Source organism: Hevea brasiliensis, chromosome 17, assembly GCF_030052815.1.
Source record: "Hevea brasiliensis isolate MT/VB/25A 57/8 chromosome 17, ASM3005281v1, whole genome shotgun sequence".
Taxonomy (NCBI): Eukaryota; Viridiplantae; Streptophyta; class Magnoliopsida; order Malpighiales; family Euphorbiaceae; genus Hevea; species Hevea brasiliensis.
Window position 1 is genome coordinate 9,778,751 of NC_079509.1, and position 23,015 is coordinate 9,801,765.

The following is a 23,015-nucleotide window of genomic DNA, read 5'->3' on the forward strand; positions in this document are numbered from 1 at the left end:
TACATCAATTAATGCACCAGCTGTTGCCAAAAAGGGTCTTCCCAATAAGATAGGAAATTTTGTATCTTCTTCCATATCTAAAATGACAAAGTCCACCGGAATGTAGAATTTCCCAACCTTGATAGGCACATTTTCAAGAATGCCTTCTGGATACTTAATTGAACGGTCAGCCAATGAAAGATACATGTTTGTGGGCTTCAACTCTCCCATATTTAACTTCTCATAAATTGAAAGAGGCATTAGGCTGACACTAGCTCCAAGGTCACATAAGGCATTTGCCACACAATTATCACCAATATGACAAGGAATGGAAAACACACCCGGATCTTTGAGTTTGGGAGGTAACTTCTTCTGAATTATAACACTACATTGCTCTCCCAAGTTGATGGTGTCATAATCTTCTAGCCTTCTCTTGTTGGAAAGAATCTCCTTCAAAAACTTGGCATAACTTGGCATTTGGGATAGTGCCTCAGTGAATGGCACATTGATATACAACTTCTTTAGCACTTCAAGGAATTTGCCAAATTGTTTGTCTAGCTTATGCTTGATGAATCTTTGAGGGTAGGGAAGGGTGGGCTTGTAAGGTTCAGGTGGGATGTATGGTTTCTCTCCCTCATCTTGCTCACTTTTGCTTTCTTCTTCTTTTTCATTTTTCTTGCTCTCAACTGAATTTTCTTCTTTTGTGCTCTCTTTTTCTTCTCTCTTGTTTTCACTCTCTTGACCAACTTTTTTACCACTTCTCAAGGTTACAACCTTACATTGTTCATGAGGGTTTTGTGGTTGGCTAGGTAGTTTCCCATAGGAATTGCTTCCCGATGAGCTTGCTTGTTGAGCCAATTGAGTCTCCAACATGCGGTTGTGGACTTGTAATTGATCCATAGTTTGTCTCATGTGTTGCATTTCTTCCTCCAATTTGCTATTCATCTTACTTTGTTCAGCAAAAAATTTCTCCATCATGCTTTCCAAGGTTGGCTTCGGTTCATGAGGTGGAAGGGATTGTTGTGCTCTTGCTTGATATCCCGGCTGTGGTTGCCTTGTAGGCTGAAATTGAGGCTAAAATTGAGGCCTATTTTGCTGCACATACTGCTGGTTTTGGCCTTGTTGAGCAAAAGTTGCTTGTGGTCTCCATGTTGAGTTGTTCACATTAGAATAAGAATTTCCCATAGGTTTTTGTTGATAACCTCCTGCATAAGCAGCTTGTTCTTGCAAATAATCATCACCATAAGAAGAGTAATCAACTCCACAACTTTGAGTTCCATATGTGAAGGCAACTTGTTGCATAGTTGTAGGAGTTGAGGTTGTTGCCTTTGTGCAAAAATCACTAAGAAGCTGAGTCAACTGATCAAATCTTGCATTCATGTAGCTAACTGAGTCAAGTTCATAAATCTCAACCTTCTTTGGCTCAAGTGCTCTAGGATTTCCCCATAAATGGGTATTATGAGCAATCTTCTCTAATAAATCATAGCATTCTTTACTTGTCATTCTCATGAAGTCTCCTCCTGCTTGTGAATCAATTGTGTTTCTTATGGCTGGAGTAACTCTGGTGTAGAAATTCTGAACAATCATCCATTTCGGTATTTCATGATGAGGACATTGCCTTTCAAGCTCCTTAAATCTCATCCAAGATTCATACAAAGTTTCATCATCCCTTGATTTAAAAGCTACCATCAAATTCCTCAAATGAGTGGTCTTTCCAGGTGGGAAAAATTGAGACAGAAAAGCTTGAGATAGCTGCTCCCAAGTAGCTATAATAGCTTGTGGAAGTGAGTCATACCACTCCAATGCTGAATCTCGAAGAGAGAATGGAAATAAGGTGAGCCGAATAACTTCATCTGAAACTCCAGGCTGCCTTTGTGTACCACATATCATCAAAAATTTCTTCAAATGAGAATGAGGATTTTCAAGTGGACTACCTCCAAATTATGAATTCTGAACCATTTGAATGAGACCAGTCTTTAACTCAAATTGATTAGCTCCAATGATAGGTCTGTTATCTCTCACATCTGCACATCTAGGAAAAGCATAATCCAACATGGATCTTCTTTGAGGATCATTTTGATTAGCAACTGCATTTTGCCCGTTTTGCTCATTTCTTCCATTGTCTCCACCAATAGCTCTATTTTGATTCTCCATATTTTCAATTGTCACCTCTTGCTCAAATCTTTGTTGTTCTTCTTTTTCTGCTTCTTTTCTTCTCTTGTACTCCTTTTTGTTGGCTCGACAGAATTTTTCAATTTCTGGGTTGAACAACAATTCAGTATCACTTGTGCTTTTCGATCGTCTCATAAACAAGAAAAGTACCTGAAAAACACAAGGAACAATAGTGAAAATAAAAGAAAATAAAAATTCTAATTAGCTTAAAACAATTAAAATCCAACTTAATAACAAACAATTCCCCGGCAACAGCGCCAAAAACTTGATACGGTGTGTCCGCAAGTGCACGGGTCACAGTAGTATAGTTTAAAAAAAATGATATCGATCCCACAGGGAATTGTGCTTAAATTGGAAATAAAAGTATAAGCTAATTAGAATGACAAAAATTAAAGATGTAAAATGAAATTTGGAATTAAAATTGGTATTTGAGAAATTAAAACTAAATCAAACAATTAACTAAAATTAATTAAACTAGATTACCAAAAAATAATTTGAAATTTCTATTTATGAAATTTGAGAGGAATTAAATCTAAATTCAATAAAAAATAAAGTGATTCTAGATATTGGATTTTTCAATATTGTTTGCATGTGGTTTATCCCTAATTTAGCCAAACACATGAGAATTGCAATTTTGAGGGAAATCAATTCTTAAATTTTTGAAACCTTTTTCAAGCATTTCAAAGTTGGTTTTCATTAAATCAAACCCTGTTTTCACGGTATTTCAAACCTAACAAAAACCCATTTAAAGCTCTAATTGATTTTTGGAAAGTTCCCCTTAATCTTCTTAGCTTATCTCTAACACCAAGAAAATAAAGTTTATTGCAAGATTATCTATCCCTAATATTCACTTTTCAGTCCATCTATTAAGGATTAAAGCTTAACTTAATGAGGGCCCATTCATCAAGCAAGGCAACAAGCTCACAAGCAATAAATCAAAATGTAACAAATCCCATTTAAATGGCTAAATCAGTTCAAAACCACAATACAAATCAATATTTACAAACCCATCTCTAGAATCTCAATCAACTACTCACAAATCATTGTTTAAAGACAAACCCAAATGTATAAATGAAGAAATAATGGAAGTGTAAGCTAAGGGGTAGAAAAACCCAGAAATATGCAGCAGAATCTGCTGCAGAAAAGTGCAGAAAACGAGTTCTGCAGGCTGCTGGAAAAAATGCAGAACGTGCTTCCCTCCTTCTCTTTCTAATCTTGCCAAAAATGCCTCTCTTGCTCTCTATGGAAAGAAAATGATAAAATGAGACTTTATATAGGCTAAGGGTCTGCCCTAGAATGGGTAAAAGGGGGAAGGTTCTAGAGAAAGTGAGGTAAAAAGCTGGAGTAACGGAAATGCCACGTCAATTATTTCCAGTAAAAATGACATAAGCCGAGTCAGTTGTGTCGTGGGTTGTGTCGCGGGTTGTGTAGCTCTCGGCCTGAATATCTGACGACCGACACAACTTGCGACATAAGCTAACCGTTGTCTTTGCAAGTTGTGTCGCTCTCGGCCATTTTTTACTCAACTTCAAAATTTTTGCAATTCGACTTTAATCTCCTCCAAATGGCTACTCTGATCAAAATACATCAAATTTCTCCAAATTTACCCTACAAAACAAATAAATTCCAAAAATTAAACTAAGAAAAGTGAAAATTGCAAAATTGACTAAATAAATACTAATATCTATAATAATGGCTATGAACAAGGGTAAATTATGTGCAAAAATTACACCTAAATGATGATCTAAAATGCATGCATCACATTTAGCTGCTGCTAAGAGAGTGTTGAGATACTTGAAAGGTACTACTGATTATGGTATATGGTATCTAAAAGGAAGATCTGTCAAACTTGAAGGCTATGTGGATAGTGATTGGGCTGGGTGTGTTGATGATTCAAAGAGCACATCAAGCTATGTTTTTTTTCTAGGTTCAAGTCCTTTCTCTTGGAATTCTAAGAAACAAGAGGTGGTGGCTCAATCATCGCAGGTGAATATATTTCAATGCTTCGCATAAACCAATCAATTTGGCTTAGGAAGCTGTTGAAAGATTTGGGAATAGAGCAATGTGAGCCTATGGTTATTTGGTGTGATAACAAATCTGCAATTGCCATTGCAAATAATCCTATTTAGCATGGAAGAACTAAGCACATCAAGGTGAAGTTTCATTTTCTAAGAGAGGCTATAAAGAATTTAGAGATTAAGCTGTTGCATTGTAGATCTGAAGAACAACTTGCTGATATACTTACTAAAGCTTTGACCAAGAACAGGTTTGAAGAGCTGAGGAAAAAGCTTGGAGTATCAAGGAAAAATCTCAAGGAGGAGTGTTGACTGAAATGTGATTTTTCCTTGATACTTAGTTGCTTAATTTAATGCTGGAACTTGTACTGAAAATGCATTTTTTACTGATGTAATTTTGCAGCTGTGTTATGTAACTTTTTACCATACTTCCAGCCATGTTTTGCTTATTTTTAGTTGCTAGAGAAGTTAGTTTTTTGTAATAAGTGTAAACAACTCTCTCATACCTATTTTATGAATGAAATTCTAGCTCTCAATGTAAGAGGAATGTTCTGCTGAAGAAGATTTTTTTTTCTTCTGTTTTGCTTTGGTTTTTATTTCTCTGTTCTTGAGAATTTTTTTTCTGCTCAAAATTCAACAAAACCCCAATAACTGAAGTCCAATGCACCAGACTGTTTCGCATATTATCTCCAACAAAATAATCGTATTCTTCAGATGTCTTTTAACTACATACAATCTCAACGCTACAATGCTTGATTCAGTCCCTGTGATTCCGTTTTTTTCAACAATTCTACAGCTTAAATTTGTGAGGATATTCAACGTTTTCAATTTAAGATATTGCAAAGAACAACACATAACTAGCAATGAATGGACAAAGCTACATTTACAATGATTTAAAAAAAAAATAATTTCTGGTACTGCTTGGATTCTGGTCATCTTCAACTTGAGACCTTCCAAACAATGGAAAGACCCATAAATGGAACATTTTAAAAGGTGCCAACATTCAATTGGCATGGGTAAAAACACTGAGCAAAGGAGGATACACCTATGTAAGCTCAGTATGCCTGATCAACAAGACTGAAGTTGCAGAAACAGAGCCAAAATATCAAATCATGTTAGTTCATAGCTTCTAATTCCATGGACTTAGCTGCTGAGCATCTCCAAATGCTGACGTGCCACCAGTTGCTGCAGGGGAAGGAGAAGATGCAATGTAGTGGTCCCTAAACTAGGTCGAGAGGGGTATGGAACCTGCAAAGAATTGCAGCAACAAAATATAAACACCTTGAATCAATATAAAGAAGCTAAAGGAAAGACAAGGGTAACATCCAAATGCAGCCACTACTCAAATCCTCCAATTGTGTTGTAACAGAATAGTGTTCTAATATCATATATCCAGATGCAACTCCTGGATGATGTGTGATATGCAAGTACATAAGTGTATGATTAAGCCCAAAATTTATCTAAAGGGGCATGATTGGCATGTGCCAAATAGCTCAACTCTAAACTTTAAGCACTTCTAACCTCAACATTTTGGACAAAATATTTGATAAAGCTATTAACCTCATATGACATTGTAAATTGCCAATCCCACGTATTTTTACTTCTTTTGAGTACCCACAGCAACTTCTTGGCAAATAAAATTGATGATCCTTTTCTGCTGCTTATTCCTAGCCCTGCAATCAACTACCATTGGAGGAACCAATATTGAATTGCTTTTATTGAAGCCTTCATTCTACCTAGTTTAGTAGCCTACAAATCCCTTGTGCAAGTAATCCAATCAAGAATGGTATAATTTTTGACGTCTCAATGGACATGTTTGAATGACTAAGATCACATAAATTATTAGGTGATCTAGAAGCACAGCAACCCATGAGGCACTCACCTTGTGGGTTCAACAATTGGAAACTACATAAATGTCCTAGGAGCATGGGATCCTAATAATTCCTCCTGGGAGAATGTCTAAAAAAAAAGGCATGCTTCAGACATTATAATTAATTCAGACACTCAACTTGAAGCATCAATTGACTAATCAGGCTAGGTGCCAATCCGCTACAGTTAGAACAAGTTCCAAGCAGATGACACAAGTTATTGTAATTCATTACATAGTAGATAGTACACACTGTTATCTGTGTACATGTACAAATTACAAACACGTATGCTCAACTCAATTAAGTATAATCCTAAACTAGAAGCGTCAGTCATATTGAATTTTTTTTTCTTTTCTTTTTTCCTATTTGACGAGCAGCTAATGGTCCGTGAACATGCACTAATCACTTCTATTTTATGCACAGTGGATGTTCTCATATAATTTTATTGTAAAGGACCTATATGTCTACAACTCTAAATTACTGAAAACAAAACATTGATTTTTTTTGTCTTTTTTTTGGCTGTCATTCCCATTTTCAATTCTGGCTGTCCTTAATTTGGCATACTTTGAAACCTGGCTTGGATTAGGGTATGAAATTAGGATGAACAGGGCAAAGTGTTGAGTGTTGACAGTCTATCAAACATGTAGTTCAGAAAGGCCCTTAATCTAGTTTAATCAACAATTAAAAGATCACTCAAACATGGAAAATATCTAAGGAACATCACAATAGAAGGATACAATTGTAGTGCATTACCACATTGTGCTGAACGTAAGGAGGCTTTCTTAGTGGAGATTCTGATGATGAGATGTACTGTTCATTTGATGTATTTGATGGGAATGATTACTAGGATTTGAAACATCTTCAGTTTCTCCCTTTTCCATATCACCACCAGGATTTCCCTCTGAGCCCATCCGAGGAGTATTATGCCTACTTATTGACAAAGAATCATTAGCAACATCCACTTGAAAAGGGGCAGATGGGCGAATTCCAATTCCTTGCATACTATTTCGTCTCTTTAATTCCTCCTCCACATTCAAGATCGGTAAAGCACCACCAAACAATTCCAAATTCTTCATTTCTTACAAATGAAAGGGGAAATGGGAGTCCAAGAACAGCATGCAACGATTTACATTCACATGATAAAAAAATCTCTTGTTCCACACAAGATGAGGGTAAGATAAGAGCTCATCTGCTTCAGCACTTGTACAAGATTATGCTTCTTCGAGTTCAAAACCAGTAACTTATCCTCAACTTCCTTTTTCCTTTTATCCTTATCATTTACAACATCAACTTTGCACGTCTGACGATGCATAATCACAAATACATGATTTGAGAAAAGTCATTTACTATGGACGTTAATAATTACAAAGAATAACTTAAATACAAGAAATCATTGAAGATACTCCCTCTTTCCCACACAAAGAGAAGTTTACTTTTTTTTTCGCATGGATTTAAAAAATATAGTTAATAACATTAAACTAATAATTTTTTTTTTAGTTTTTTTTTTTCTATTATACCCTCTGTTCATATATTACTCTATTAAAAATTAAATAACTTATATTACTGAATTATCTTAGAACTAATAGACTTTACTTTTTCAATGCATAGATAAATTAATAAATAAACGATTATTTCAAAGAGGAAAGTAGCAAAAAGGAAAGTAAGCTATTTTGTGGGACGCAGTGAGTACAATGTAGCATTTTACCTTCCGTGAAGATGCACGTAATTGTAGGAACGTTAGCAAAATTTATCAAATAAAGGTTTACTGGATCATTCAAAGTTTTAGGGAATCATCAAAGCGCTCGCATATGCACTAACATATGAACCACAATGAAGATATATTTGGCCTTGTGATTTGGTTAATTTCAAGCAACCACATAGGCCTTCCATAAAATCCTTTATTTCCAAGATTCACACAACAGAAGATCTTTGATAACGCAGAAAAGACAAAGGTTGAGCGACAAAAATCAAAATGAACAAAAGAACATGAGATAAGATGCGGTAAAATACAAATGGTGAAATTTTCCATTGAAATACACCTCCGTTTTATGATTCGCTGACAAATCAATCTTTTCAGGCTGAAAATTCCCATCGGCATTAACCGCCTCATCATCGCCTTTCTCAGGAAGCGAAAAATCCGACAAGCCCTCTGGTTTACCCGAGCATTCACCACAATCTCATCCTTTCTGATCCTTGACCTCCTTAGAAGCTGAACTTCTGGAAGTCCCCTCCTCCTCTTCACGATTAGTCGCGTCGCCAGCTTCCAACTTAAGTTCAATTGGACTCACGGTGTCCTTTTTATCAGCGTTCGGGTTATGATTTGAAGTGATGGCGACGGCGTTGGTGGAGGAGCGGAGGTGAGTGAAGGCCTGAGAGCGGCGGTGTAAGAGGGATTTGAAGTCTTTGAGAGAGATTTTACGGGTTGGCATTAGCCATCGACAAGGTATGTCAGGGACTCTGTGGAGCTTCCCCCTGTACAGATAAATCGCCCCCATTTTTCCCTTCTCAGTAGGGTTCTATAAGATTCTGTGTGTGTGTGTGTGTGTGTGCCTGTGTTTAGATTCATAGCAAAGTCCGCCATTCGCTGCCGCTGATTTTCTTCGTTCTGTCAATCCCAGCATTCATATCAATCTACTTGTCGTTGCTTTTTACTGAAGCAAAACGACCTGTCGTTGCTCCATTCGTCAACAATACTACGTCGTTTATGTCTAAAGCGGAAGCGGGCTTCGGCTTTATTTTCCTGATCCAGCCTTAACATTTTGGACTAGACCATAAAAGCTCAAGCGCACATCATTATTAACAAGAATGTATATATATCGGATGCATGGAATAATTTCAACTATACTGTAAAGAAAGCATTCACCATCGAAATACTAGATGAATGGCAAAATCAAGAGTGATGACTTTACCTTTTTGAGAACTGGATTTTAGTGATGTTGAAATAGGTGATTCAAATGACTAAATGAAATTAACTTGTTAATTAACAGAATGATAGCAATAGATCTTAGCCTTTCAATGTCCACTGCAGATTGAAATTAGAACCCATTAAAAGGCATACAAGAAATACATCCTTGTCATGGAAAACCTATAGCTTATTCCAAGTTCGGCTTTAATTCTTTTTGACTTGAAAGTAATTAACTTAGTAGGAGAATGGCTCCTCTACTAGGTTAGGAAAATCCAAGAAATTCTCGTTTCCTTGATCTAACATGGCTTCAACGAACGAAGAAGTATGAGAGGAAGGTGGGAGTTGGAAGCTAGTGCTGGGAATTGCCAATTCTATTCCTTCAGCTCCAACATCGCCTCTCATAGTGACCTCGCTGCCAATTTGACCTTGTGCTATCACCTTCTGTGCTTGGCTAGTTAAGTAATTTGATGAAAGCTCCGTCGCGTTTTCTTTTTCTTGAGAATGATCACTTGGCATAAATGCATCTTCAAGAAGAAAATCACGCCAACTAAAGCTTGGTGTGGATTTTTCTCGGTTTGCAGTTGAGCAAGTTGAAGAAGAAGAGGATGATGATGATGACAATGAGCCTTCTTTAAGGAACTGATCTGAGATGATCTCATAGTTGGAGCAACTCGAGGCTTCCGTCACCAGTTTTATAGCTTGAAGTTGATCAAGAAGATCCAATGAGTGGTTGCTATTACTGATAGTGTTTTTACTGTTCAAGAAACATTCTTGGATTGGTTCCACTTTAGGGGGCACCAAATGGTTGCTGATGTTTGCAATAATTCCTTCTGGTTGGTATGGACATCGCTCTGCAGGTTTGGAGATAAAAGCATTCTTAATGTCTCTAGTGAGAGACCCAATTCTAGTTCCATATTTTGGAAGGCAACCAATGTTTCCATAGTCAGCTAAAATTTGAGAGAATGGCTTATGAGTAACAGGGTCTATTCCCATTTCAGAGAGCTTCTTTCTTAGCTTGGTGTTCCAGTAGTTTTTCACATCATTATCAGTTCTCCCTGGAAGTTGTTGGGCTATGATAGACCACCTGGAACCCAAAAGAAACAAAACCCAAGAGAGACGGAGTAACTAATTCTTGTAAGAAGGCTGTTAAAACAGTTGGGATCAGTTGTATATAGTATCATTCAGTCCTCTCCTCTACAGGCTAAAAGGCCATATAAAAATCTAAGATAATTAAACAAAAGACTGCACCCAACCCACCTGCTACCTATGGCTGCATGAAGCCTGACAATGAGCTCCTCTTCCTGGGGTGTGAAGTTGTCGTGCTTGAGATCAGGCCTCAGGTAATTAGTCCACCTAAGCCTACAACTCTTTCCACATCTCCTAAGTCCTGTACAAACGTGCATGCTTATGTATATAGCATAGCATATGATAGCTTTCACATTAAAAATGACCAAAAATTAGCTATAATCACATAACTGCAAAAACATGGAACTGTAATATACAACTTAAAGATACAGCAATTTTATTCAGTATAAGGGGAAACTTGTGTTCCGCCTTGTCCTTTTTTGAACTTTAATTTGCTCACTTCATTTCCCAAAAAATGGTAGCAGAGCAGTGATTCCTAATCCTACTGATAAGATAAACATCAATATTGTAACCTGCTTTCTTGGGAAGGGCGGTCCAGTTTCCAGTCCCATGCTTGGATACATAAGCAAGTATCTTTGCATCTTCCTCTGCCGTCCAAAGGCCCCTTTTCACATTCAGCTTGTCACAACAAGGAGGTCTCCCCATGATTTAACCTACAGATTATATATGCAAAGTTATAAAATCAACAAGTACAGAATAAAACAAAGGGATGGAGAAAAAAAGAATAAAGAAGAAGAAATGTTATCTGTCGAATGTTAATGATATAAGAGATGTAATAGTTATAGTGATTAGAACTTCAGAACTCAAAAGCCTCTTTACCAAATACCCCTTTTGAGAGTGGTAGAAATCAAGGAGGAGGAAGAATGCGAGTTTAAATGTATAACAAGTGTGGAGGTAAGAAAAGCATGAAGCCCTGCTCCCATTTAACTAAATCTATCTGCATGATGTGCAGAGATCATTTCTTTCTCTTTCTCTTTTCTTTTTCTTTATAAATTCACCACACATATATAAATATGTATAGCAGAATGCTTGGTTTCAAGAGCATTTCAACAAGCTGGTTCGAATTGGGTAAAATTTTTGGTTCAGCTTAGTGTTAATCTAAGTAAAAACAGTATAAACTATTCATTAACAAGATAAATTAGTAACTTGTGTGAAAAGGAAATGACTTGTATGCTTCTAATTTCTAATAATCACAAGTTTGATAAGAGTAACTAATTTATACAGGAGATTCAACTAATTTAAGAAATCAAATAGCTAGTAGGCACCCACTTGAGTGTATGCATGTAGTAATTGTGAGCTCCGACCACAACATTAGCATGACTCATATTTATGTATCAGAATCTGAAAATGCTGAGGTTGTCCTAAATTATATATGTCATCAAGAGTAGTAACTAGCTAGCAAGTTCTCATTTGGAAAACAAATAATTTTCAATGACAAGAAAAAGTTCTGGTTAAGTGCATTTGGATGTGGTGGCAGTTTCTCTCAGTCATTGTCATTATAAATTAATTGAAAGTAAAAAATAAACTTTAAGAAAGACTAATTAAACCTTGGTTAATTTGCTTTTGGGATAGCTTTTATAAAGTAAGAGAGTAACATGTCTAAAAACATTTGAAAAAACAAAATTGCTCCCTTTAACAATTAATTTATGAAAATATGACCACCAATAATATAAATTAATTATTTTTTATTTTAAAATAAAATCTAAAATAAAAATTAACATGATGGGTATTTAACTTTCTATAGTCCACTCCACTTGGTGACAACATTTTGGTGGAAAATGCACTAAAAATCCCACTTTTGCTAAGTTCATAAAGTGTGACTATCACTTAATTTTCAACTAAAGCAAGGTATTCATATCATATTAAATTGTTGGGTTTTGGTGGTAAGGCCATTATGAGTGGTAAACTTTATGAGGAGGTTTTGGATTCTTGTTCTTTTTTTCTTCTTTTTCTCATTATTTTTTTCATTAAACTTGTCATGTTTAGATTGACTATAAATGAGAAAGTATACTAACCGGGCATAATAAATATATTCATGTTAAGTTTTTCCTAATAATTTTTTCATTAATAATAAAAAATTGTATTATATATATATATATATATATATATAAAATTAATTATGAAGAGGTGTCACCGCCCATTTCATATGGTAAGAGAACATATTACTCGTCAACCACATGCTTAAATGATCTTATTTGCCCCCATTTAGCTTATTAATCACACAACATTTTCATGAAAAATATTTTTTTAGAATATTTTCTATATATAAATTATTTTTCGTGAAATAAACAGAGTCTAAGGCTTCATTTATTATGTGGAAGATATTCTTTTAAGAAATAAATTATTTTTCTTGTTTAGTATGACATTAAAAATCAATTAAAAATAATTAAATTTATTATATGAAAACTAAAAAAAAAACTAATTGGTTACTAGTCCTCGCGATCTTAAGAGCCTAAAGAGGTATTTGGTTCACCTGTTGAGTGCAGTTAATAGACACACATATAATTGAACTAGAGTATTTAGTAAGTTTTAAAAAATAAAGCTGATAGCTGATATGGTACCCATCAGCTAACTACAGTTTGTATCAGCTCTATTTTTATGGCCTATTTAGTTTAACTATTGAATATAGCTGATGGTTGTTAGCTTATAGCTGTTACTGTTAGCTGATGATAGTTGATTTATATTAAGTGTTTGGTAAAATTATATTTAGTTGTTGCTGTTGATATATGAAATGACTAATAAGGATATATATTATATAATTTATTTTATTATTTAAATAAATATAAAATTATAAATTTATTATATTATATTATTTACTTTATTATTAAATTAAATATATAATTATTAAATTAATATATTATATCATTTATTATATTATTAAAATAAATATATAATTATTAATCTATAGTATAATATCATTTATTTTATTATTGAAATTAGAAAATAATTATTTAAAAAAATTAAATAACTTTAAAAATATAGATAAAATAATAAAGTAATTATTATTGTTAATAAAAAAATTATAATTAATTTTAAGTATTTAGATATAAAAAAATATTTTATATTTTATATTATTAATAAAAAAATATTTTAATAAAATTAAAATATTAAAATTATAAATAAAAAAGATAAAAATATTAATAATGTTAATTTTCAAGTTAAATAAAAAAAATAATATGGGTAAAATAAAAAATAAAACCAAATCAGCTATTCTTTATCAATAATAATTACTTATTATTTTATCTATATTTTTTAAATTATTTAATTATTTTTAAAAAAAATTAATTATTTTCTTATTTCAATAATAAAATAAATAATATAATAGATTAATAATTATATTTTTATTTTAATAATACAATAAATGATATAATATATTAATTTGATAATTGTATATTTAATTTAATAATAAAATAAATAATATAATATAATAAATTTATAATTTTATATTTATTTAAATAATAAAATAAATTATATAATATATACCCTTATTAATCATTTCGTATATCAATAGTAACAGCTAAACATAATTTTATCAAATATTTAACATAAATCAACTATCATCGACTGCTAGTTATTAGCTATCAGCTAACAGTAATAGTATCAGTTGTATTCAACAATTAAACCAAATAACCCCTAAATGAGCTTCCAATAATAAAAAAAAAATGATATTAAGTAAGCATTGAAAAAAGTAAATAAATTTTTAATTTTAAAATAAGAACTCATTTTTCTAAATTTAAAAATCATTTTCCATGAATGAAAAAATAATTTTCTCTACAACATTATATTTTTAATTTTTTTACTCTCAAACAATAAAAATATAAAAACATTTTGTGGAAAAATATTTTTTTTAAATAAATGAAGCCTAAAATTCAAAATTGTCAAAAGTTTTTCACATCCTATTAAGTAGGATATGATTAATTTAAAGAATTTATACCAACAGAAATAGACTAATAATTCATATGAAAATTTTATATATTGAATCTCTGTTTGGAATGTAAAATTTTGGAGGAATTCAATTTAATTATTTATTTTTGCCTAATTCTTATGTTTATAATAAAAAAATTTTAATTTTTTATAATTTTAAAAAAATAAAATTAATATATTATTATGTTACAAATAATTTATTCCAAATCAACTCATTGAAATCTGATCGCAGACCACACATCAAACATTTATTGGCGGTAGTATTCATCTAAAATAGATAATTACTAAAATTTTAATTAGTTTAATACTCCTATCTTAATAATTAGCTCACAATGCATGCAAGCAAAGCAATCAAATTAAGATAATTATAACTCAAATTTGAAATTTTATAATTTTTATTTATTTTAATTTAATATTAAATTTGTGTTTAGAGTCATGAATTTGAATTTATGGATTTAGATTTGAATCAAATATCTTACTTAAAAAGCTTAAAAAAAAATTTAAATTTCAATCAAATAAAAAAAATAAATACTAAAAAAAAATAAGGATTTAAAATGATAATATTAATCATATTATTTTAAATTTAAATTCAATCCAATAATTTTTTATTATTGAATACTTATCTCTATTTTAAATTTTAAAATTGAAATCCATTCTGTTAATAAAAATAAAATGTGTATAAAACTATGAAATTTTAAATTTTAATTTTAATTAACTAAATAAAAATTTATTAATCTAGCAATTATAATTATTTTTTTAAAATAGTATAATAAAGAAACTTTAAAAAAAATAATAATCTATCTTGCCAATCAAAGAATCAATGGAGGAAATAGGAAATAAAGTTAATTAAGATATTATAATTTAATTAAATTGATATTTATTTTTGAGTGATACTATGTCATTACCATTGAAAAAAAAAAATCTTAATTCACTGTCAACCTTTATATATAACTAGTCTTTGAAGCACGCGCGCATCAAATGATTTATAATAATAATTTATATATAAATATGAAATTTAATTATTAAAAATATTAATTTAATTAATTCAATAGTAAAAATATTTATTAATTTAAAAGTTATTATATTTTTATAAAAAATTTATATATTATAATTTATCTAATTATGACATAAAATATTAAATTAAATTACTAATTTAAAAATATAATATAATATTAATTCTTTAAAAAATATAAATGTATGAAAATATTACTTAAAAGTTAAAATAATAAATAATACTACGTGCAAGTTTTTTAAGTATTAAATTTATTTAAACTCTTTTTTTTTAGTTTTTTTTATCTATATTTTAATATTTCAATAATATATAATTAATATTTTTTTTTTGTAGTAAGACTGTAAATATATCTACTGGTTTAAAATTTTCATATTTCAATAATTTATAATTAATGTTTTTTTTTTTCGTAAATCTATAAATATATTTACTGGTTTCAAATTTTCATTCACATACTTAATAATTTATTATTTGATTGATATACTCGTTAACTTAATTCTATAATAATATTTTCCTATCTAAAATAAAATTATATAATCTTATAATAATTTTTAAGATTATTTCCAAAAAATATGTACCATATAATTTAATGTATTTTCATTTAAAAGATAAAATTTTTATTCTTATTAAATTATCATGGAATTTTATTATTTCATAGTCTCTATATCCATTATCGAAATGCTGTCATGTCAATTTTTTTTTATTTTAATTAGTATTAATGTCACATTAGCATTTTGTTAGAAATTAATATATAAATATATTTTGTCTGATTATTGAAATTTATTTTTAATAATTAAATGTAATAGGTTTTATAACATTCAAATTGGATTAGGATACAAGTTTCAATAATGATATTTTTTTAATTATATTTTAGTATTTATCCCATTAAAATTTGAAAAGTATACTTTTTTATAAATAATATGATTTTTTATAATTAATAATTTACAATGACATATATTTTTTATAAATATAAATTAAAATCATTTTTTAATTAATTTATAAATTCACTCCCTAATTTTTATTTTTATATATTATAGATAGATCACAATTTATTAATAAAAATAAATTATCAAATTTTAATAATTAATTAAAAAATTTTGTCTTTAGAATAAAAAGGTCATAAAATTAAAATTAGAAACATTGGATGGATTATGACTTTAAGTTTTAGTGAAATTGAAATTGAGTTTTTTTTTTTTTCAAAAATATAATTTAATATTGAAAAATATAAATTTACAGTTTTTATTTTTTCATAAAATTTTATTTTAACTTATAATAAAAAATATAAGTAGAATTAAAAATTTTAAATTTATTAAAATTTTAATATTAATTTAAATAATAAAAAATAATATATAATTATAAATAATGTAAAAAAATAAAAATATTTTTGTTCATTTAAGGTTGACCCCTCATTCTTATATTTATATATATCTTATATATTATTTGTATAAATGAGAAAAATTCAGTGCTTGGGTATCTCATATCATTTATGGAGAGTGCATATATTAAACTTATATTGGAGAAAGAATTTTATCAAAGTTGTCATGATTTTAACAGTGGTCTATTCTAATCATTAAATTCTGTATACATGTGTATCTAATCTATTCAACAGAAAAAAATAAAAAATTATGTGAATATGAGAGATATGTGCATAATATCTAATTAACTTAATGAACTAGCATTTTAACGACCCACGTCGCTTATTAAAAATACATATTTTAAATTTATATAATAATAATTCTATTAAAATGATCGTAATTTTAATATTAAACGTTAAATATATCTAATTTATTCTATAAAAAAAAAAAGAAAATTTCCAAGATACATTAATTGCACTTGCAATTCATTGGGCAATGATGGTCAATTCTTTCAACATCACCACCATCAACTTCATTGATGTTATTCCAATGTATTAATTAATTATTGTGGGATCACTTGGATTATTGCTAATGACACTTTAACTATCATAAATAGGATTTGGGTGCTAAATTTTGACTAGAGCAGACTTCTTTGAAGTTTATTTTGGGTCCAAAATCCTTGAATATTGAATTGTATTGCTTTGACTTGTTATAAGCATTTATCATCATTCTTTCCCTCAAAAATAATCCCAATGGAATTAGTCCAACTAATTTATCATTTCTCTTTCCCAACTCACAGTCTAAGTTGATCAAAAATAATATATATTATATATTTTTTTTTTTTTTTTATATATACACAGTATTTATTATAATTAAAAAAAAATAATTTTTTAATTTTTTATTTTTTTTTTTTTTTTTTTTTATATTATTATTTTTTTTTATTTTTTTTTTTTTTTTTTAAAAAAAAAAAAAAAAAAAATAAAAATCATTGGTGAGGGAAAGACGAGTGTAACAACGAATGGTGTGGAAGCACCTGTCTGGTAAGCCCAGCTGAGGTGGCATCTAAGCACTGCTTCCTTTTAAACACAGGTCGACTTTTCAAAATACCCAGAATAAAAGATTCCTCTCTCATTAATTTTCGGTCACCCACTCGCAACACTTGTATGTTGATAACCTACACGCCCTCCTCTTTATTTTTATTGCTTTATATAAAACACATTCTATAAAAAAATATTAATAAAAAATAATTTAAGTTTTTATTTTTATATTATTGCAATTAAATAAATTATATTTTTAAAATATTTTTTTAATAATAATTTCATTTATAATATGAAATTTATTATAATCTTTTAATTATTCAAAGAATTTATAAAATAAAATCAATAATTTATGAAATTAAAATATTACTATTAATTAAAAATAAATAATATAAATAAATTATAACGGACGGTGTTCGAATAACACGCTATGCAAGAACGAGTACAGAATGACCCCACAAGGCACAAGTAAAACCAATTAAAAAAAAAATTTAAAAGCTAACGCACTGAAAAAGAAAGGAGAAAAAAAAAATCCTCAATTTGTCTGTTACCATAAAAGGGATAGTGAGATGATTATATATAAGTGAAATGGTAAAAGAATTTAATTTTCTTAAAAATAAATTATAAAAGTTTACCATTTTTTAAATTTTTATAAAATTTATAATAGTCATTTTGAATTTGTAATTTCTCTTCTTTTTTTTTGTTTTCCCTGGTTAATCCGTGATCCTAATTCGGAGAGGAAAATTCCTCTCTCTCTCTCTCTCTCCCATTCACATTCCTGGAAATAAAAGCTTGACGTGACCGACTTGCTCAAAATGCCCCCATAATTAAAAATTTTGCAAAGGAGGAGAGAGCAATATCTTTTGCGGTTTTGCCCGTTTCATTGCATTTCAAATCTTCTCTCTCTTCTCTACGCGTTTCTTCTGTGAACGTTTACGTTCTTGATCACCTAATTGGTTTCTCTTCTTCTGCCTTTGGACCCTCTATAATACCTATCTTTCGCTTCTGTCTCCTCAATTTCTCTAAACCCAGATTTTGTTTTCCCTCTTTATTTCAGAAATTAGGTTTCTTTTTTTCGTTTTGATATTTGTTTGCAATATGAAGAGGGGCAAATCGGAAACCAGATTGGATAAATTTGACATGTTTGTGTCTTTAAGCAGGCAAAGATCGATTCAAATCCTGATTGGTGTTGGTTTTTTGTATATATGCCTCGTAACTCTAGAAATCCCTTTTGTGTTCAATACTGGTTTCAGTGCTGTCTCTCAAGAAACCCTCACTCGCCCTTCTATGCTTCAAAGCGAAGAGGATTTGCAGGATAGAGATGCTCCAACTCGTCCCCTTGACTGGGTCTCTCATAACTCGGCCCAACCAACTCAGTCCCAAAGTACCTACAGACCCGTTAAAATGTTGTCAGGTTTGAATTTTGATCCGGAAACATTTGATCCTACTAAAAAAGATGGATCCGTGGAGCTTCATAGGACTGCTAAGACTGCTTGGGAAGTGGGAAGTAAGCTTTGGGAAGGGATAGAGTCGGGTAAAATTAAGGTTTTGGAAGTTAAGAAGCCCCAGAACCTATCCGAATCGTGCCCGCATTCGATTTCTCTATCTCGTTCCGATTTTTTGAAGCGAGGGAAGGTCGTGGAGTTGCCATGTGGGCTGACTTTGGGGTCGCACGTAACGGTGGTGGGGAAGCCAAGGAGGGCCCATGCTGAGAACGACCCAAAGATATCGCTGGTGAAAGATGGTGGAGAGCTGGTGATGGTTTCGCAGTTTATGATGGAGTTGCAGGGATTGAAGATTGTGGAAGGCGAGGACCCGCCAAGGATTCTGCATTTCAATCCGAGGCTGAAGGGGGATTGGAGTGGGAAGCCGGTGATTGAGCAGAATACTTGTTATAGGATGCAGTGGGGGACTGCTTTACGTTGTGAGGGTTGGAAGTCTAAGGCTGATGAGGAGACGGGTGAGTTAGTGTCTACTTATTGTTTGTTTGCCAATCGTGTTTGATAGATATTTGATTTTTGTTGATTTATTAAGGCGTGCATTAGAGTTTGAAAGTAGTATAATTGTATATGCTAGTGAGTTCTTAGCCGGTAATGGACATTGGAGATGTTTACTACGGATTATTGTATTATGCTTTTTGTGGTTGATCAGTGGGAATGAATTAGTTATAGTTTAATAACACGTGAACGTGGCTTATAGGTTAGTTAGAATTAGGATGTGCTTTTTAATTTTGGAGTTTGATGCTGTGAAGGGAGATTTATTGTTATGGAGTTAACACAAGGTGAACTTGTAAAGAGCTTGTCTTTCGGTATGTATTGCTACCTCAGTATTAGGATGATGGGTTATAATTTTTCCCCCCCATGAAAGTGAGAGCCTGAAATGATTATCTTTGGTATTATACTGACTACTAAGGAGAAGAGTATTAAGCTCATGTTTGGGGGTGGTGGGGAATTTTAGCTCATTCTAATGTAATTGGATCCTACTATCCTAGTTTGTAATTCACTAATTTGTCTGATTTTGAATGCTTTATAGGTAAGAGGTTTTGTTCTTTTGGAGGACCCTTAAATGTTAGACATGCACAGTTGAATTGGATCATTGTAACTATGTGCTAATGGGTTGTGTAGGTTATGTGTCATCTTATCAACATGGGAACTTTGAAATAACCCTTTTTTAGCAGTCTAGGCCAGACATTGCCAATATTTATCTTTTACTTATCAAAATGGGGGGAAAAGATGACCACTGGAAAGGTAACATTACTCTTGATGAAATTGGATGTTTGAAAGGCCTCCTAAATAGAAGCTACATTGTGGATGCTTTTTACTGATTCTATATTACATTATGATTTATGATATGAAATTAACAAACAATTTTCCTTCCCTTGGCCTCCCTCGGCCTCCCTCCCTCTCCCACCAAAAGGAAAAGAAAAGAAAAGAAAATCCTCCTTCCATAGCCTTGGCAACTGAATAGAACATGCACATTAAGAATGCAGCTTTTTGTGGCTTAGCGTGTTCTTTTCCCCCCACTTCTCTCTCTGTTTCTAGTTGTCTTTTGAAATTGCTTTGGCAGTGATAAAAAATTTCTCTTTATTTGAACCACTTAATAATTTTTTGTACAAGTCCTCTTTTTTTTTTTTTTTTTTTTTTTAATATTTTCTCCAGTTCCACCAGAGTAACTCTTTACATTGGTTGCAGTTGATGATCAAGTGAAGTGTGAGAAGTGGATCCGTGATGATGACAATCGCTCAGAGGAGTCAAAGGCTATTTGGTGGTTAAGCCGGCTAATAGGCCGAACTAAAAAGGTGTCTGTTGACTGGCCATTTCCATTTGTAGAGGAGAGGCTGTTTGTTCTAACTCTTAGTGCTGGTTTGGAAGGTTATCATGTCACTGTTGATGGGAGGCATGCCACTTCGTTTCCTTATCGCACTGTGAGTCATAACCTGTGGTTGTTCTAATATCATGGTAGATGTGGGCATTTTGTAATATTGTTTGGTAATGCTGACAGGGTTATACTCTTGAGGATGCCACAGGGCTAACTGTGAATGGTGACGTGGACGTTCACTCTGTATTTGCTGCTTCGTTGCCCACAACACACCCAAGTTTTGCTCCTCAGCGGCATTTAGAGATGACAGACAGATGGAGAGCACCACCTCTTCCTGACGGGCCAGCAGAACTTTTTATTGGTGTTCTTTCTGCAGGCAACCATTTTGCTGAGAGGATGGCTGTGAGGAAGTCTTGGATGCAGCACAGGCTCATTAAATCTTCAAATATGGTAGCTCGGTTCTTTGTAGCATTGGTATGTGAAAAAACATTAGCAACTGCATTTTTCATTGTTCTTACTATAATTGAAGGTACTTATCTGAATTTATGTTTGAACAGCATGCCCGGAAAGAAGTGAATTTGGAGTTGAAGAGAGAGGCAGAATTTTTTGGTGACATTGTTATTGTGCCTTACATGGATAACTATGATCTTGTGGTATTAAAAACAGTTGCCATCTGTGAATACGGGGTAAGGGAATACTTCTATAATTACTAGAACATTTAGTAATTCCTTCTAATATTTATTTTGTATAAAATAACTTTGGTTTTTCGCAGGTCCGCACTGTGCATGCAAAGTACATTATGAAGGGTGATGATGACACATTTGTTAGAGTGGACGCAGTCATTGATGAAGCAAGAAAAGTTCCTGAGGGTAGGAGCTTGTACATTGGGAACATAAATTACTACCATAAGCCTCTTCGATATGGTAAATGGGCAGTGACATATGAGGTATGGGTAACCCAATTAATTGCTTCATCCTTTAATTTTATCAGATAGCTAATAAGACTTGGTGCATTCAATTTTATGTGAGAGGTCACTGATACACATTGTTGGGTTGCATTTAGTCTGTCTAATGTTTAGATTTTATGTCAATGCTAGCCCCTTGGTTGTGATGGATGTGTAGCATTACTCATGCTATATGTATTGGAATCAAATCTGAAGGAATAGATCTATTAGTTTACCTCTTCAAAAAAGATCATATGCGATGCACTGTACTCTGGGTTTAAATGATGCTTGTCTTGATCAAGTTGTATGCGTTGTGATAATCCTGGATTTGAAAAGCTCTCTCCTATATCCCTTCCCATGTTTATTAATTGTTTGTTTCACAATTGAAAGAAAAAAAATGATGGCATTGATATTTCGTCTGCTGTTCTTTAACTTGGTTGTTGAACTAACATTTTCCTTTTCCTCCTCCTTTTTCTTCTTCTTTTTGCCGATGATTCTTTTGGACGTTCGCTTGCCATTTATCCATCGTTTTTGTGGTTTCAGGAGTGGCCAGAGGAAGATTATCCTCCCTATGCAAATGGGCCAGGCTACATTTTGTCTTCTGACATTGCCCAGTTCGTTGTTTCTGAGTTTGAGAAACATAAATTAAGGGTAAGTAATCCCCCATCTACACACAAACACACACACCCCAAAAGAAAAAACGCATACACAGAGAGAGAGAGGACAGGTAAAACATTGAAACTGATTTGCACCGTGGCCTTTCTGCAGTTGTTCAAGATGGAAGATGTGAGCATGGGAATGTGGGTGGAGCAATTTAACAGCACAAAACCTGTGGAGTATGTACACAGCTTGAAGTACTGCCAGTTTGGATGCATTGAAGGCTATTTCACGGCACATTATCAGTCCCCAAGGCAGATGATCTGCCTTTGGGATAAACTGCAAAAGACGGGAAGGCCCCAATGCTGCAATATGAGATGACAAATCCTTGACACCATGGAGGAGAGTTCAGAGTGCTGGAACATGGGGTGATGGTCACAATATTTGGTGACTGAAGCCGGTGGAATACTACAACGATGGATGATTGTCTGAAGAAGTTGGCATAGGTTACAGAAAGAAGTTTTGCAGCCATAGCATCAAATATTGTATATTCTGTGATGTTGGCTTAGTTGTTCCTAAGCTAAACAAATTCCAGTTCAAATTCATTCATTGTTTTTTCTCCCATTTGCTTTTTATTTTCCTGTTTAGCCCTTACGTTCAGGAACATGGAAGATGATAAAGATAATAGGTGCCATCTTTATCGGTAAAATATCAAATTAAAATTGATAAATATGATTGCTGAACAGT

General features: G+C 32.0%; 2 protein-coding genes and 2 non-coding genes across 6 annotated transcripts; 2 read left to right on the forward strand and 2 right to left on the reverse strand.

The window, feature by feature from the left end:
- Nucleotides 1-1,576: 1,576 nt before the first annotated feature.
- LOC131175712 (small nucleolar RNA R71) lies at nt 1,577-1,683 on the forward strand. Its single transcript, XR_009145901.1, has one exon. It is a non-coding gene; the product is annotated as a small nucleolar RNA R71 (small nucleolar RNA).
- A 3,166-nt stretch (nt 1,684-4,849) lies between these two features.
- Nucleotides 4,850-8,869, reverse strand: LOC110660521 (uncharacterized). Its single transcript, XR_009145396.1, has 5 exons — nt 8,074-8,869; nt 7,171-7,334; nt 6,879-6,961; nt 5,781-5,839; nt 4,850-5,391 (listed from the first exon to the last, which is right to left on the reverse strand). It is a non-coding gene; the product is annotated as an uncharacterized LOC110660521 (transcript).
- Nucleotides 8,870-8,993: 124 nt separating this feature from the next.
- LOC110660445 (transcription factor MYB35-like) lies at nt 8,994-11,168 on the reverse strand. Of its 3 annotated transcripts, none has more exons than XM_058139831.1 (4): nt 10,912-11,168; nt 10,598-10,738; nt 10,197-10,326; nt 8,994-10,023 (listed from the first exon to the last, which is right to left on the reverse strand). In XM_058139831.1, the coding sequence occupies exons 2-4, from the start codon at nt 10,728-10,730 to the stop codon at nt 9,174-9,176; spliced, it is 1,113 nt and encodes a 370-aa protein (XP_057995814.1). In that variant the 5' UTR covers nt 10,731-10,738; nt 10,912-11,168; the 3' UTR covers nt 8,994-9,173. The 3 variants fall into 3 exon arrangements, with proteins under 3 accessions (XP_057995814.1, XP_021674463.2, XP_057995813.1); XM_021818771.2 differs by having other exon boundaries at nt 10,905-11,168; XM_058139830.1 differs by having other exon boundaries at nt 10,889-11,168.
- A 7,020-nt stretch (nt 11,169-18,188) lies between these two features.
- LOC110663992 (hydroxyproline O-galactosyltransferase GALT6) lies at nt 18,189-22,892 on the forward strand. The gene is made up of 7 exons (XM_021823502.2): nt 18,189-19,370; nt 20,602-20,834; nt 20,912-21,202; nt 21,286-21,414; nt 21,501-21,674; nt 22,215-22,322; nt 22,440-22,892. Exons 1-7 carry the CDS (start codon nt 18,509-18,511, stop codon nt 22,647-22,649), a joined length of 2,007 nt encoding a protein of 668 aa, XP_021679194.2. The 5' UTR covers nt 18,189-18,508; the 3' UTR covers nt 22,650-22,892.
- Nucleotides 22,893-23,015: the final 123 nt, after the last annotated feature.